Source organism: Parus major, chromosome 4, assembly GCF_001522545.3.
Source record: "Parus major isolate Abel chromosome 4, Parus_major1.1, whole genome shotgun sequence".
NCBI classification, from domain to species: Eukaryota; Metazoa; Chordata; class Aves; order Passeriformes; family Paridae; genus Parus; species Parus major.
In genome coordinates, this window is record NC_031771.1 from 63,707,277 (window position 1) to 63,723,434 (window position 16,158).

Genomic DNA, 16,158 nt, shown 5'->3' on the forward strand with positions numbered 1-16,158 from the left:
TGTCTTTGGCCACAGCTGTGGAAATGAAACAATTTGAAAGCTCATCTGAAAGTCCAACTTCCTCTATCCATAACAAACACTCTTTAAAAATGTATTTTTATGACTGCCACAACCTACTGACTTGTAATCACAGAAGAGAATTAAATATCATATGGACAAACTACAGTTTTTGCTGTCTAAACCCCAACTTTTCATTTCTACAGTCATACCACATTGGAAAAACACCGAAACTCTGGACAGACAGTTGAGTGACAAAATCTGTATTTGCAAAAACACTTCTAATGTTGAAAATACTTGCACTCCCAAAATCTCTAAAAACCTGGGCTTGTGACTTGTACTGAAAAATAAAGTTTACATTTGCACAGATTTCAAATGTGTGCTTTTCATAACCACTGGTTCCATTTTCATGTGGTCATCAGAAACTATTTGCAGCAACAGGTAACAGACCGGTATTGTATGTATCTACTACTGAGAATATTTGTGAAGGATCACACAATCAACTGAAACCTCACAGCTCTTTACAGTTCTCTCTTCTGTATTCTTTTCAATTCTGCTCTTAGATACTTCAGAGGGGAAGTTCTTCTTTCCTACAGTGCTTTTTCTAAACTACAACAGTACACCTGAACAAATCTCACAAAGATGCACGCATAAATAAAATTCTCTCTCAGAAACAGAGGAACATGAGTAAACATTCACATTACTTCTGCAACCTGAGATACTCATTAGTAGCTCTCACACTACCACAGCAACAGACCACATCTTTCCTTTGACTTCTTTGCACCAAAACAGAGGTCGTGTCCACAGACAGCAACAAAGAACCACAAGCAAGAAAGTCATGCAGTCTGAATAATCCTGAACTCAACTTTCATTCTCTAATGCTCATTGTGCAAAAGCATGATACAGGATTGGTCACCAAATCCAACCATCCCTGACAGGGAAGGAATGTGTACTTCTGTGTTGTGTTATCATCACAAATCACCTCTTTGTCAGTGTTTTTATTCCTCCTAATTCTAGGAGAGAATGAATCAGAGATCTCCCCAGTGCAGGAAAAGAAAAAAGAAAAAAAGGAAAAAACCTTCCTTCTAATTTTTAGCCTAGTTTATTGAAATTAATGGTGGCCAATAGCAACAAACAAGAAACTGAACTCCAGATTTTCTTCTTAGAGTTCATCAGCAAGAAGTGATGCAACTCTTTACCACTCAGTACTTCAGGGTGACCTTCAGCACTCTGTTTAATTGCTAACACATTCTATTTCACAGGCAGCCTGCTTATCTAGTATAAAACACCCAAAACAACCCTTTGTTCATTTATTAAGTCACAAGGACTTTTGCTTTTCTTGAGGGAAAAAAAAAAGCCAGTACTTGCCAAGACATAGTCTAGTAATACAAAGCAGATGATCCTTTCATTTGCTTGAAATTACAAGTAACTTGTTTTCAATCAGCAATTACATACAATTCCCCAACTCAGTTACATCATCTAGTTTGATAGTTATCAAATACATCAATCCCAAGGCTGAAATGCTGACACACTCCAGTTTGAAATGGCAACATGATGTAAGCACTCAAAAAAACCCCAAAAAACCACAACCAAAAAACAGAAAACCAACAACAAAAAAGTTTGAGAATAGTACTGACAAAGTTTCATAGCTGTCTGCTTCATTATTTAACATCTACCAAACAAGGAGGAAGCTGCATTCCTTTTATTACAGACAACTCAATTTTTAAAGATTTAGTCAGGAAATAAATTAAGGCTTACCTCTGGTTTACTGAGGCTGGATGACAAAAGAGAACCTGATCCCACATCCAGATCCCACTGTTTTCTCCCACTGTTTTCTGGATCCAGTGCAGCAATTCTTCCATCCAAAGTGCTGATAATTACCAGAGATCTGCAAGTTGGAAACATGCACAGTCAGAACTACAGCAGGATGGACTTCATCTATTAGCTGCCTTTTATGCTCAGTAAAATCCAACTCCAACCCTTACTCTATACCAGCTCTTACCCAACTCTGTATTCTGCAGAAAAGCAATTCAACTGGGTAGCTCTACCCAGACCAACAATAGAGCTGAAGTCTCTGGCTGGATGTCATAAACAAATTTCTATGCTGTAAGACATTTTCAGAGTTCAGATTCAGGGAAAGGCAATTGACTTTTTGCTCTTGCAGATGTTACCACTACAATACTGAATGAGATCATCTTTTTGGAGATAGTTATACAAACAGTATGGATCACACTTCTTCTAGACCCTTCCAGACTGATCTTCAATACATTCTTTCAAAACAACCTAAACCCAAAACTATTAACCCAGCCAATCAGGATGTAAGAAATATTAAGTTACAACTAAGTTTTCAATGATTTTGGATGAAACATCAAACTTCTGGGATATTTCATAAGTCTGAATAAAACAAGTCCTCTAAAGGCACACACAGGGCACTACAAACAACCTCCAACTCCTGCAGACCACAAAGCAATGGAACTGGATTTTGCAGCTTAGGCTTTAAGTACCCTGATGTCTGGGGATACAGGGCCATGGCAGGCTGGCTGCCCATTTCTACAGTGCCTGAAGCTCCTCAATTTCAGTAAATTTTATTTCTTACAGTGCTGTACAATTAGAATAAGCATTTCTGGTTGTGCTAGAGCTCCAGCATTAAAATAAACAAACAAACTAAACAACACATCAGAGACAAAGCACTGACAAGGCATTTCTAAAGGGCCTTTTTTTTTCCTTGAAGATTGTTTCTCTCTGACCTGAAAAAGCTGGGATTGCGTTGTCAGTTTGGCTTGCAGCAGCTCACCAATCTTCAAAGGCAGAGGGAGTAGAACTTGATCACTTTACAGGCTGCTTGCACTGAGGGGGGCTGGATCTAGTGACCCAGAAGGACCTTTATAGTCACTGGTTTCAATGAGAATAAGGAACTGTGCAAATAAACTGATGGGGAGATTAACCAGTTTCAGATGAGGGTGAAAGGGCAGGGGGCTGGTAGTGCACACACAGAAATGTCTATTAATCTTTACTTTAAACAATAAGGGACAGTAAATTATTGCACAGAACTCTAGCCAAATATATTTACTTGTCCAAAGTTAATGGTGTAGTAACATGGAATTTAGGGAGGAAATGATGGGGGTTATTAGTTTGCTTTAAGGAGGGAAAAACTGATACCATGATCTAAAAACATGTTGAGGGCTAGTGGCTCATTACATCACCTCTAACAAAGGTCACGTAAAACATGGCCATTTTACATGTTAAATTAACCCACACAATTTATAGGATTTTATAAAGCTTATAGCACTACACGACTAATAAATAGAAAAATAAAGATATCTTTAAAGTGCTCCAAAAATGTCATAGCATTCAGAAACTCCTTCTTCTGAAGGTGGCCAAACATTCCTCCAAAATCACATTCCTCCAAAATCCAGGTTTAAGAAACTGTTAGAAAAATACCAATTGTACAAATATTTGCAGAGTAGAAGACGTAACTTTTTATAAGCTGATTACAAACAGTGTTTCCAACTGTACAGCAACAAAGACTGGGTTAATAATAAACCAGATTGCAGGAGATTGATTATTTTCAAGTACTGTAAACAAGTGCTCACACACTGAAGGCCTTGGACACATATTTAACACAATCTGTTTGCTTTATGGTAAAGCAATTTATCTGAAACCCTCTAGCATTGCATAAAAAATATTATTCCAAGTGGGTCTACTTAAATTTTATGTTGATCCTCCTGACAACTAGGTTATTAAAAGAGGTAGAAATGCAGCTAGAATGAAGGGAATTTTGGCAGCCATACTGCAGAGAAGACAAATCCTAAAATTGCTCTGTGAAATGTTTCCTTCCCGTGTATTCCTATTGTTTTCCTTTATCCAATTCTTCCTGTTTGACTTCTCCCTCAAGTAACAAATCTTTCATGCCTTTTCATCTTACATTTCTGTATTATCTTTCCCTACCAGATGCAAACCTCAACCTTCCCTAGGAGTTACCTCACTATACAAGCCTCTCCACCGCCACTCAGGACGGCGGTTTTGGAACCTGTACCTGCACCCTGACCTCCAGCCACCCAGATCATGCTGTAACCACACCTCAGTTTTAAGTTTAGCTGAATTGGAAAGAGGAGGGGAGTGTGGGGAACCTTTGTGCCAGCAGCACACACTTGGAGGAACTGGTTTAACCAACCACTTCTGCACACTGTAAAAATCCTCGCTTTTCTTGGGTGCAGTGGCACTCAGGGTTTGTCCCCTTGGTTTGTCCCCAGCTGTAGAATGGACTTTGTTTCACCTACTGAGCAAACACTTCCATGAGACAGAGGGACAGAGTCAGCCCAGCTGTAGCTACATCTTAGGTGTGGCTACCATTAGTACTGGAACCAGGTGTAGGAAAAACATCCATTTCTCTCTGTTTTTTTAAATAAATTATTCTTTTTCAACTAAATATACACATTTCTGGTTTCAACTTCATCTTTCTCTTCAGCAGTACCACACACCATGAAAAAAAGAGCTAAAACTCCTTACTCTTCTGATAAAATCCTTCATTCCTTACTCTGTTTATGAGTTAAAATCTTAATAACTGTTCTCCTCTTCTCTCATGGACTCCAGTAAGTTAAAACCCTGTCACTGGAACTCTAATTGGTGTAAGGTCTGAAATTTGTGCCCAAGATTCTCTCTAGTGTTACATTTTCTCACTGTCAGATTTTCCCTTCCCTTTCTCTGTGAGACTCCAGTGCTTGCAGCTTTGTGTACTGGGAGCGTGAAGTGGTGACAAGAGATCTTTCTGTTGCTCAGGTAGTCTAACCGAGCACTAAATTAACACATTATGATAAAAACAATTTAGGCAATTACTTCAAGAAAATATTTCAGAGCTTAAAAACAAACAGGCAGGCGACTTGCTTTTTGTCACCCCACAGTGCCACTGTGGGTTTACTGCTGTGTATTATGCCAATTCTTAGAAACATGAGCAGAATACAGCCAATAGTTCAAGAATAAAGAGAGACCTTTCAGCCACCTGCTTGCCAGCCTTTGCTGGCTCAAGATGTCAAGGCTGTAATTCCTGTAATTCCATTACATTAAACTGAAAAAACAGTATTTTTGATGCGTCTTTGGGCCAACTGATTGACCAACTGAAAGTAACATGAATTCCTGACTCAGTTTCTGTTTTGGTTAGGCCTGACAAACTCTTTTACTCTCTGAAAAACACCTTATTGCTGGCTTTATCAACATTGCTTTCTGACTGGAGTAAGGCTGAAGGACCAAAGAAGCCAGCTTCCAGGAACACACAGGTTTTCTGAGAACACTACCAAACCAGATTCCCTTCTGAGAAGGGAAAACACAAAATATTACCCAGCTTAAGGTCAAAAGTCACAACTACAACACCAAAGAAACGAGGAGGATAGCAACAAACAGCATCAAGGCTGTGTCAATACTTGTTGACAGTAAATCACAACTATACAGTTGTATCACAACTATTCACTACAGAGACAGTGAATCACATCCCAGGGATACAAAAGAAGAAAGAAAAAAATCCCAACGACCAATATGACAAAATCATAATTCAATAATCTCCACATGCCTGGACCAGGGGAAAAAAGATACAAAAAGAAATTACTCAAAATAAGGCAGCCACTAAAATCCCAGGATCCATCACCTGAAAAATGAAGACCTGCACTTCTCCTTGCCTTGAGCTGCTGGTCCAGAATATATTGTGAACCAAGGGATGGAGGAGATAAAAATCCCTTCTGGGCCCTTACAGATGGCCAACAGCAGGACTAAAGAAGGCCAGTTCATGAAGCATAGAGAGAGATATCAGTAATTGGAGCAGCTGGCAGAGAACAAGCTAATGTTGTATAGATAGATTTTATTTGCACTTAGGCACTGTGAAAGCACATCTGGACACACTTTCATGACCCCAACCATCTACAAACAGCCTCTAAGGCTGAATGAAAATGTTTTCTTACCTGCTCCTATCCTCTTTCACTCACAGACAGGAACTTCTCATTCAAGGGCAGTGATAATGTTCCCCCTTGAAATTATGCAAAATACCTGCTGCAAACTTCCACATACATTGACAAAAGGCCAGTACTGGGCCTTAAAACCTTTGTTAGTATCCCATATTGAACACAACACACTTTCTGAGATCAAGAGGCCTGAGCACAGCACTGTTCTACCTTACAGAAGTGAAGGTATAATTTACCAACAAACAAAAGGGCTAAGATAGCAAAGGAAGTTGTAAACAGGACAGAGGAGGAACATTTCTTTAGTTCACCTACACCCTTTCACTGCACAAAACTTTGCATTTATTCAAGTAAGTTGTTTTTGTTAGAAAAATAAAGCAGAACTTATTGTCATATTTTCAGTTTAAAAGAATCATAAAACCATCAACAATCCACTGGGACATTGCAAATATGGCTGTTTGTTAAACTTGAACACTAAGCAGCTATTCCAACAGCAAACCCTGCATGTTTGTATGTAAAGAGCACAGTAAATCACTAACCCTCCTATTTTCTTCTAGAAAAACAAACAAAAAAAATCTTCAGACTAAGATGATTATTTTCATTGGCCTAGAGCAAAGACAGTTGGGGTTTTGGTTTTGTTCTTTTTTTTCCAGATTATATTAACCTCTGTATTGCCTGGGTATTGCTGAAGAACAATTAGATGAAATGAGTGGAGATCTCAGAAACACAGGTTAAAAAATAAAGAAATGCAGACAAACACTATGGCCAGGCAGCCATTCTATTTTTATTTGATGACAGCAAATCTGTTCCTACATACTAATCAATTACAGAGCAGCTACATATAATCTCAGGCTTAATTTACTACATTGAACATCTTTAGTGTATTCTACATAGCTCTAGATGGCAAACAGAAAATGTATTTTTAAAAATTTTCCAGGCTAAATAAACGAGCGTCCTATCAAAAATGGAATACAGTAGAATTGCAATAAACCTGATGGTATTTTGATCACCCGATACACAAAAGAATGATCCTGTTGCTAACTGTTGAGACTGTCCTCCAAGAAAATACAGTGCCAAGTTACCAGCCAGTTTGTCTTAAGTAAATGCTTGGGCATACTAAGAACAAGCTTTGGGGTAATCACTTTCATGTTTTCAAATACAGCATGTTTTCAAATACTTAGTCATGCCGTTCTTCCTTTAAACTCTGGCTGTGGCTTATCACCTCATCGTTCTCAGCCAATTCAGAAAGGAGACTGGAATCAGCTCAGTAACATTTCTGCACTTGAGTCATTCATCTAAGTCTTCCTTTTGCCGGAGCTTCTTACCACACGCAGTTATTAAGAATTTTATTTCCCCTTGTTATATTCTGAAACTTGTTCATCAATTTGCCTTGCATGTTTGGCTTCCCCTCAGGCACACCCTAGTGTCTGTGCTGAACACTCAATTAAGTACGCGGGGAAACTGCATTTTCTTTAAAACAAAACAATGACAGAAAGGGACAGCGTGCTCTGAGCAACTGTGAGCTGCGGGTATTGGGAAGAGTTTAGACTACAGATGCTTTAGGGTCTCCTTCCCGCAGGCACAGAACTGCCACCTGGGACCAAGGCAAGGAAGGGATCTAGACGTGGTATTACCACGGTAAGCAGATGGGCCAGATGTCACATAGCGTGACATCCGGCAGCTTGTTTGTCTGAGAACTAAGACACCCTTTCTCCCTGCTAACAACCACGTGAAGAACAAGCACCTCAGCGCTGGTGAGGTCCCGAAGTTCCTTTTCCTCATTGTCACCGCCTCCCCCTCGGTCCAGCCTGGCCATCCCTGTAGCGCTACTCCAGCCCCATCACGGGACTCGTATCTTCCACTCCTTCTCCCCACACCTCTCCTCCGGCCCTGGGACACTTCCCTGCGTGTCCCACAGTCCAGCCCCACGCACCGGCCTGTGACACCCTTATTTCACCGCTTTCCCAAGCACCATTCCCTACGATAACCCTACAGCGCAACCCTCCCTCCTCCCCTCTTTCCAGTCCAACACTCCCGGCCCCATCCCAGCGCTATTCCCGTACAAGCCCACTCCTGCACGGTCCCTTCCCCACACTCGACCTCCAGGACGCTGCAGCCCTTTTCCCACGCGATGTCCCCTCCCCAACATCCCCAGCTGCTGATTCCCAGCCTGGACACAGTCGTGTCCCCCGCAGCACCCCCAGACAGGGCACCCTTCTCACCTGAGGCACTGACCCCCGCCCAGTACCCTCACATCGACCCGAGCCCCCTCCCCAGCACCTCCACGCTGAGACCACAATCCCAGACACTGACCCCCATCTCAATCACTGATACCCCCACTAAGCAGACGGAGACGGTCTTTCCTGACACCCCTCAGCCTCCCCAGGCACTGAACCCCCCTCAGCCGCTACACACCGACCCCCACCCAGTCACTGACCTCCCTCAGGAACCCCGACAGCCATCCCAGTCACCGACCCTCACCCCAGACTCCGATCCCGCACTCTCACCCAGGCACTGATCCCCACCCCAGTCACCGCCTTCCCTCGCTCACCTGCTGCCGGTCCGGGCCTCTCCGCTGCCCTCAGTCTCCTGCTCTCCGGGCGCCGCGGGGGCCACACCGCCCTCATCGTCCTCCACTGTCACATCCGCGGAACCAGCGGGCAGAGCGGCCGGAGCGGCGGCCGCCCCCAGCCCGAACGCGGCCTCCACAGCCGCGGCATCGCTCGGCGGCGGCTCCGGGCCGCCCGCCGCCACCCCCAGCAGCACCAGCAACGCGAAGGCGGCCAGAGCGCTGCGGCCCCGCAGCCCCCGCATGGAGGGGCCCGGCTCGCCCGCCGCCGCCACCCGTTAGGACATGAACACCGCTGTCGCCGTCGCCGCTGTCGCCGCCACAGAATGGGCGCCCGCCGCGCGCGCAGCCCTGCCCGCCACGCCACGCCCGCCCGCCACGTACCGGCACCCCGCGCGCACCCGCCCCTGCGAGGCGGACACGCATCCTATTGGTCCGCTGCCACGCCGCTCAGCCCACCGCTTCCTTCTGATTGGCGTTCCCGGCGGCGGGGGGCGGGGAGGAGCTGGGTGTTTGTCAACAGAGCCCGCCGGGCCAATCGGAGCCACGCCGCTCTCTCCCCCTCCTCTACCGCAGCAGCGACCAATCGCCGAGCGCATGATTCACCGGGCCGCTCGCCGATTGGCTGCCGGCCGGCGCGCGGGCGGCACGGCCCCGCCCCTTCCTCGGCCGGGCTGGAGACGTGGCTGTTCCTCGGAGCCGGCAGGGCGGGGCCAGCGGCGCGCACCACCCGGGGCGGGGGGAGGTGGGGCGCAGAAAGTGCCTCCCCCCAACCCGGAGCGGAATGGAGTCGTCGGGCGGGAACCGGGCCGTGAGGGAATGACCGGCCGGAGGCATCGAGGGAAGAGAGGACATGGCACTGAGTGCCGTGGGGATGTTCGGACTGAGGTGGGACTTGGTCAGCTCAGAGGTCTTGTCCAGACGAATTGGTTCTGTCATTCGGTGGTGTCCCCCCCGGGCTGTTCTGGGTGGTACAGGTAACCCTATCCCCGATACGGAAATCTGGGTCGTGCTGACTCCAAGTGACCTCACCCCAGGTGACCCCACCTCTCTGTGGGCTTTCTGTGCCACCCACCCAGCACACACAGGCCCATGACAGCTTGCCCCAGCACTTTGGCCAGGTGTCACAGCAGCCCGAGAAAGCCCCTGTGGTACCTTAAACTCGTGTTCCTTCCATGTGTTCACAGATCTGTCCTGGGAAATTGTGAATGCCTCATCCTTGGAAGTATTCCAGGCCAGGCTGGATGGTGCTCTGAGGAACCTGGTCTAGTGAAAGGTGTCCCTGTCTGTGGCAGGGGATGGAATGACGTGGTCTTTAAGGTCCCTTCCAACCCAACTCATTCTGTGAGTCTCTGTTTATGGTATACTTAATATAAATTATATCTATGATATATAATTGCCCCATGCAGGGTTAGTTTCCCCACAGGTTTTTCCAGACCCAGTTTACCATATTTTGAAGAACAACCCTTGTCATCCTGATGGCACTACCTGACTGATGAGGATGTCATCTACAAATTGGATTAGGGCTGATTTTGTATTTATTTCCAAATGACTAATGAAAATATTGATTACATATGCATGTAGTACAGCACATATGATCCTGGAGGGTCCTATTAAAAGTAGCCTTTTTCAATAGTGATTTATAACCACTTAAAAATACAATCTCTCTAACCAGTGTTTAATGTATTCTTCACTGATGCTTTATTACCCTGTTTAATTAAAATATTGTGTAGTTCTAAGTAAAAATGCTTCTAAAAGTTTATTACACGGGAGGAAATTGAATTATTTGTTGTCTTTTAGAAGCATGAAATGAGATTTCTATTGGATCTCTGACTGGCATTACTAATTCTTTAATGAGTGACATAACAACCTTTTTTGGTATCTATCCAGAACATTATCCATAGATCTGATGTTATTAAATCTACATTTACTCCATATCATACAGCCTCCTTTCCTGAAGACAAGTACAAACCTGACACTTTTTTAGCCTCCTAAAATTGCTCTAGTCTATCAAGGTTCACTAAAGAGGAATGTCAACACACAAGGGGTCTCTGCAGTCAGCTGTTTCCAACCTCCTGGGCCACAGTTATCCCTGGAAGACAATAGCTCCACTGGTCACTAATGCACTGAAATTAATCACATCACTGTCAAGTGACCCCCCCCACATGTACCTTCCTGCTTCTTTACAAACATAGATCATAAATGTTCAATGAACACTTCTGCATTGTTACTGACATTTTAATCATGTCCATCTAGTAATGGGCCTGTACCATTCATTTCTAGGGTTTTCTGGGACTTAGCCTTGCCAGCTATGGATTTCCTTTGATGTGCTTCACTTGCAATAACTACTCTGCTTCTCACAGCTTCTCATTTATACCAACACTTTTTTATTTCCTGCTTCCTCCATTTTGGCTATTTCTTTTTTAATTTTACTCACACTCTCCAGTCCATTAATAAAACAAAATGTTTTTTTCTCTCTTGATTTTGAAGTTGTGGCTCTTTGATCGCCCAATTAATTATTTAAAAAGAGCTCATAATTGCCATTTTTAGACTTCTACCTAAATTTTTCTTCCTGCTTGCACTCTTATTTTCTGTTGATTTAGAAATACAGCTCTTTTAGAGCACAAGGTGTATACAAACTCAGGTCACAAACAGTGCTCCCCAGCCAACCACTGAATTGCAATCCAGGAATCTCTGTTTGGGTTTTTTTTACTTCCTTCATTATAACAAAGTCCAAAAGAATTTACCTTGTGCCACATGCCAAATGGCGCATGTCATTTTTAGTAACTTAAATGACATTTTATTACTGTACCCATATGGTCTTGTGCTACTATTTTCTTTATTTAGATAACTCCTCTCTTGAGTGTCTACCCATTCATATGTTTATAAAGGGTAATCAAATTCCTTGTTTCTCAAGGCAAACCAAGCCAAAGGCTTTTATTCTTCCCTTACACATTTGGCTCTCTGCTCTAACTTGCCCTCCCCTGCACCTGTCTCCATTTAAGTTATTTTTTCCTGCGTGGTGATGTTTTTAACAGTCACGTTGAAGGGTAAATTTATTTAAATTTTAAACTCCATTATATTTCTAGACAATGAAGAAAAACTTTCCTTGCCATGCTTTTTACAGTAACTTATCCCTTGTCCCACCAGTTATTTGAGGGACTCAGAGACATAACCACAGACCCCAGAAAGTCCCAGAATATCGGGATATATCAGGACTAGACTTGCACTTCTACCTTTGTGCTGGGTCAGGAAGGTTTATTACACTTAAGGTAAAACATCAATCACCCCGTGCAGGTGTCCCTCTCACACCCATGGTCATGACCTCATTTTCTCGTGTTCCCTCCCACCCCCCGCCCAGATCAGCAGCCTTCCAATTGCAGCCTTTTCTTTTGGGGAGGATCTGGCAGTTTTCAGCGGAGGACACGTTTTCTTCTAGACTCCTCCTAGATTCCGTGGCACCGAGGAATAATGAATAATAATCAGAGTGCGAAAGCTCTTGTTTTTCTTGTTTTGGAAACATTTCTCCAAGGGATGGACAACGTTATTCTCGAATCTTTATGACAAACGTGGCAATACAGCCCTATAATTTTCTTTCTGTATTAAAAATTTGCGCCAACAAAACCAAACTTCCTGCTTTTTGCAAAGCATGACTCACATCCTCCATTCTGTTTTGACTGACTGACATAAGAGATCTATTTCAGTCATATGACAATAACTTTGAATCTGACTAGCCACTTATGTGGAAATCAAAGCCTGTTCTTGCAGGATGGATGGATGTTAGCACGAATGGTGTTTTACATAACTCCACTGAAGATCTGCCTGCTTTTCCCGAATAACTTGCTCATGGAAGAGTGAGGCGCGGCAGTGAAAGCCCAGCGTGCCACCTCGTGGCTGCCCTGTGCCCTGGGCCGTTCCTAATGCCTCCTTTTTCCAGGAGAATCCAGACCTTCCAAAAGCTGCATATGTTGTAATTAACATACCCACACCCCTGCTGATGCCTTCTCACAAGCAGAATAAAACCAAGTAATTCTTCACCCGACAGATCAAACCAGAGAAAAGCAGGGAGGCAGGTGTTATTCAGAGGAAATGTCACCCAACTGGAGTTTGCAGGATGAAAAATTAGGTCACTGGAATATAAATTGCAGGGATCTAACAGGCCTGGAGTGCTGCTACCAACCAGAAAGAGAGCTTGTCTTGGAAATTCTCAGTCTTACACTTGGTTTCACCAGTGTGTTGGTGAAGTTTTACTTTCATGGGTCTTGGGTTTTAGCTGTGCCATATCTAATCACTGAGAGAGGAGTACAGTTAATTGGATCAACAAATTCCCCACCCAGAGGGGCTGTGCTTTCCCCAGGATTTCACTCAGGTTAGAATGCACTTTTCCAGCTGCTTTAGGCTGGGTTTAGCCTGCCATGGAAGATGGGCCCAGAGCCATCCCTTTATCAGCTGACAGACTTTGCTGCCTTACTAAGGAAAGGTCAGGGAAAACTGACCTTGATTTTTGTGGTTGCTTTACCTTTCAGAAAAAACAGCTCGCTGCCAACATATGGAAGTAGCAGGAAAACCTGGCAAGCAATAAGGTGGGAATGCTCTTTTTTTTTTTTTTTTTTTTTTTTTTTTTTCTGTCTTAGATCAGGGCAGCTGAAGCCAGTTACAAAACTCCCTTTCAGAGAGATATATAAAGTTTGGCTGATCCAGTTCAAACTCAGGTAGTTCAACCTCAGCTGAACTACCAGTTCAAACTCAGTCACCTGGCAAGAGGAAATTGCCTTTTCTTTCCTGAGTGGCAAGGTGAATCAGTACAGGGTCATGGGAATGCCAGCACCAGCATAAACTCTGTACCCAGGCTGTGTGTGGATGGTGGCTGAAGGGAGTGAAGAGCAGGCTCTTCCCTTTTTGTCAACAGCAAGCTGTTATCTCAGTACCATGTAATTTTCCTACCATGTAATTTCAGCCTCAGATGCAGAATTCTGCACCCGGAGTCACGCAGCCACCGTGACGGCCTGAAAGGGCTGAGCTGCTCCGTTCCTCAGCGTGGTTTCTGTTGGGGTTGACACCTCGCAGTTGCCACTGTTTGACAGGCAGAATGGCTGCTCAAAGCAGGTTCAAACACCTCCTCAGAATGAAGCACAGAGGGCTCCTGGAGAAGCTTTGACATGGGACAAAACCAGGCTTGCACAAAAGGACTTTGAGCTGTTTGCAAGCAGAGCTGGTTGTTGCTGAAATTCACAGAAGAACCATTACTAAATTGTCCAATACCAATTTTTTTTGTGCACGGGCAAGGCTCAGCACAGCATAAATGAAAGGTTTTCTGCTTTCATTGGAGCTGTAACTCACCAACAGATTGAGATAAATTTCTAACAGAAAGGTCATTATCTAGAAGTAGAAATGTTTGTGTTTCACCAGGCACTGCAATATGTGTTTCAAGCCAAAGCTATCAGCTGTTGCTGTGAAGGGACAACAGGTTTATCACTCCACACTTCTGCACTAACACTCCCCACAACAGTGGGATTTGAGAGAAGCCCAGAATGGACTTCCCAAGTCAGCATAAAACCCTAGTAACTGTTCTTCATTTCAGTCAAATACTTAGGATACTGAACAGAATAATCATAGAATCACAGAGTGGCCTGGGTTGGAAGAGACCTTAAAGATCATCTCTTTTCAATCCCCTGCTGTGGGCAGGAACACCTTCCACTAAATGAGGTTGCCCAGTGCTCCTTCCAACCTGGCTTTAAACACTGGGACAGCCACAGTTTCTCTGGGAAACCTGTTCCAGTGCTTTACCACCCTCACAGTAATTTTTTTTTCCTAATATTTAATTTTTTTATTCCTAACATTTAATCTAAACCTACTCTCATTTTAAAGCCATTCCTCCTTGTCCTGTCACTACATGATCTTGTAATGTCTCCCAAAACTCAGCTGCTTTTTCAGTTTTACCCTTCTTGCATCATGGAAGAACACAGTTCTTGGGTCTGATTCCCTCTGAACATATAACCCACTAGATGTGTGTATTTACACTATAAATTGGTAACTTACAGGAAAAATCGTTTCCAGCTGGCAGGAAGCACTGAACCACTGCACAGAACCACGTGCTGCTCTTAACAGCTAGTCACCCACTCTGTACAGAAAGGTAAGGCCTCACCGAGCTAAGCCCGGGCAATGATAATAGAGTCTTTGTTGAAATCCCACCCCATTGTTCAAGGACTCATGTGCCTGCCCAGGGAGAACAAAAGGAAATGTTTCTAGTCCTTGAAAATCACAGCAGAATCGCAGAGGTTGGCAGCAAAGCAAGCCAGTCATACACAGAATTAAAAAAGTCAGCAGCAGCTTTTCTGTTAAGCAAATAAAAAGATTATTCTCTACGAATTGTGGCCTGACCTTGGAGCACTAAGGGGTGAATACCTGCAATTCTCATCCACCTTTGTGGGATTGTAGCTGGAGAGAAACTGAGGTGCCTGTGAATGGTCCTAATGTGGCTCACAGGAGTGAAAATGCCGGTGTAAGAGGGACTTCAAGGTTGCTCTGCCTCTCTAATATGCTTCAGAAACAACTTCATCAGAGGTCATCCCAGAGTAGAGGAAAAAACTATGGCAAATAAAGTCTCTGTGTGCTTCAGGACAGGCAATATCCACGGGGTTTTGTCCTGACCCTCCTGCAGGGCAAGATAAGGACTAAGTGCTGCTTTGTACCATGTGCTGACAGGACCCCTGGCATTTTTCACGTCCATGTTGCTACTTTTGAGGGAGATCGTGCTAGAAAGTTTGAGGGAAAGTCTAAGAAAGGCTCTTCCTCAAAGCCTGTGGAAGCCCGGCCATAGTTCGAGCTCAGTGCATTGCCTGGCCTCCTACAGGGGCTTACCCCGCCATCCTCCCTTCTCCCCCAGCACTTCCCGCTGGCACCCCCGCATCCCTCTGCTCTTCGCGGAAATGCCCGAACCCTTCCAGCCCTGGCAAACCCGGTCTATCGGTACTTGTACATACATCGATGCAACAAGTTGCTCCGGGGACTGTCGGGCATTGTGGGAGCTGTAGTACGCCGCTCGCAGCACTACAAGTCCCAGCCTGCCGGCGGAGGAGAAAGAGGAGGAGGTGGAGGAGGCGGAGGAGGAGAGGAGCCGGCACGGCCCAGGCCTGCAGCCCGTGAGGAAGAGCCCCCCGGGGGCGGGCCGCGCCGGCATGCGGCTCCCCGGCCGGCTCGCCCTGCTCCGCAGCACGCCCCTGGCTGCCCGGCCGCCAGGGAGGGTCCGAGCGGGGCGGGCGGCGGCGCGGCGCGGCTTCTCCCGCGGGCGGCTCGGCGGCACCATGGCAGAGGAGGCCAAGAAACGGGCCGCCTTCGCCGCCGTGGACAAGCACGTCCAGGTGAGGCAGCCCGGGGTGCTGCGGGGCGCGGGGGGCTCGGAGCCCCGGTGCGCGGAGCGGCCGCGGGGTGCTCGGAGCCCCGGTGCGCGGAGCGGCCGCGGGGTGCTCGGAGCCTCCCGGAGCACGGACGGACCCGGAGTGTGTGGAGGGGCTCTGGGCTGCAGGGACCCCCCAAAACACAGAGAAACTCCGGGGTGGCAAGGACTTCCCAAAGCACAGAGTGGCTGCAGGGTGCTGGGGTCCCTCAATGCATGCAGTGGCCATGGAGTGCACGGAGGGGCTCCAG

The 16,158-nt window shown here is 45.5% G+C and overlaps 2 protein-coding genes across 2 annotated transcripts in view; one reads left to right on the forward strand and one right to left on the reverse strand.

The window, feature by feature from the left end:
* Positions 1 to 8,826, reverse strand: part of EIF2AK3 (eukaryotic translation initiation factor 2 alpha kinase 3) — a 42,069-nt gene extending 33,243 nt beyond the window's left edge. The window contains exons 1-2 of the mRNA XM_015625415.3: positions 8,494 to 8,826; positions 1,756 to 1,885 (exon numbers count right to left, since the gene is read on the reverse strand). Of these exons, the coding sequence (XP_015480901.1) occupies positions 1,756 to 1,885; positions 8,494 to 8,756 (393 nt within the window). The 5' untranslated portion in view covers positions 8,757 to 8,826. The remainder of the gene's footprint in view (positions 1 to 1,755; positions 1,886 to 8,493) is intronic.
* A 6,803-nt stretch (positions 8,827 to 15,629) lies between these two features.
* Positions 15,630 to 16,158, forward strand: part of RPIA (ribose 5-phosphate isomerase A) — a 17,208-nt gene continuing 16,679 nt past the window's right edge. Inside the window, exon 1 of the mRNA XM_015625388.1 lies at positions 15,630 to 15,872. Coding sequence (XP_015480874.1) covers positions 15,690 to 15,872 — 183 coding nt within the window. The 5' untranslated portion in view covers positions 15,630 to 15,689. The remainder of the gene's footprint in view (positions 15,873 to 16,158) is intronic.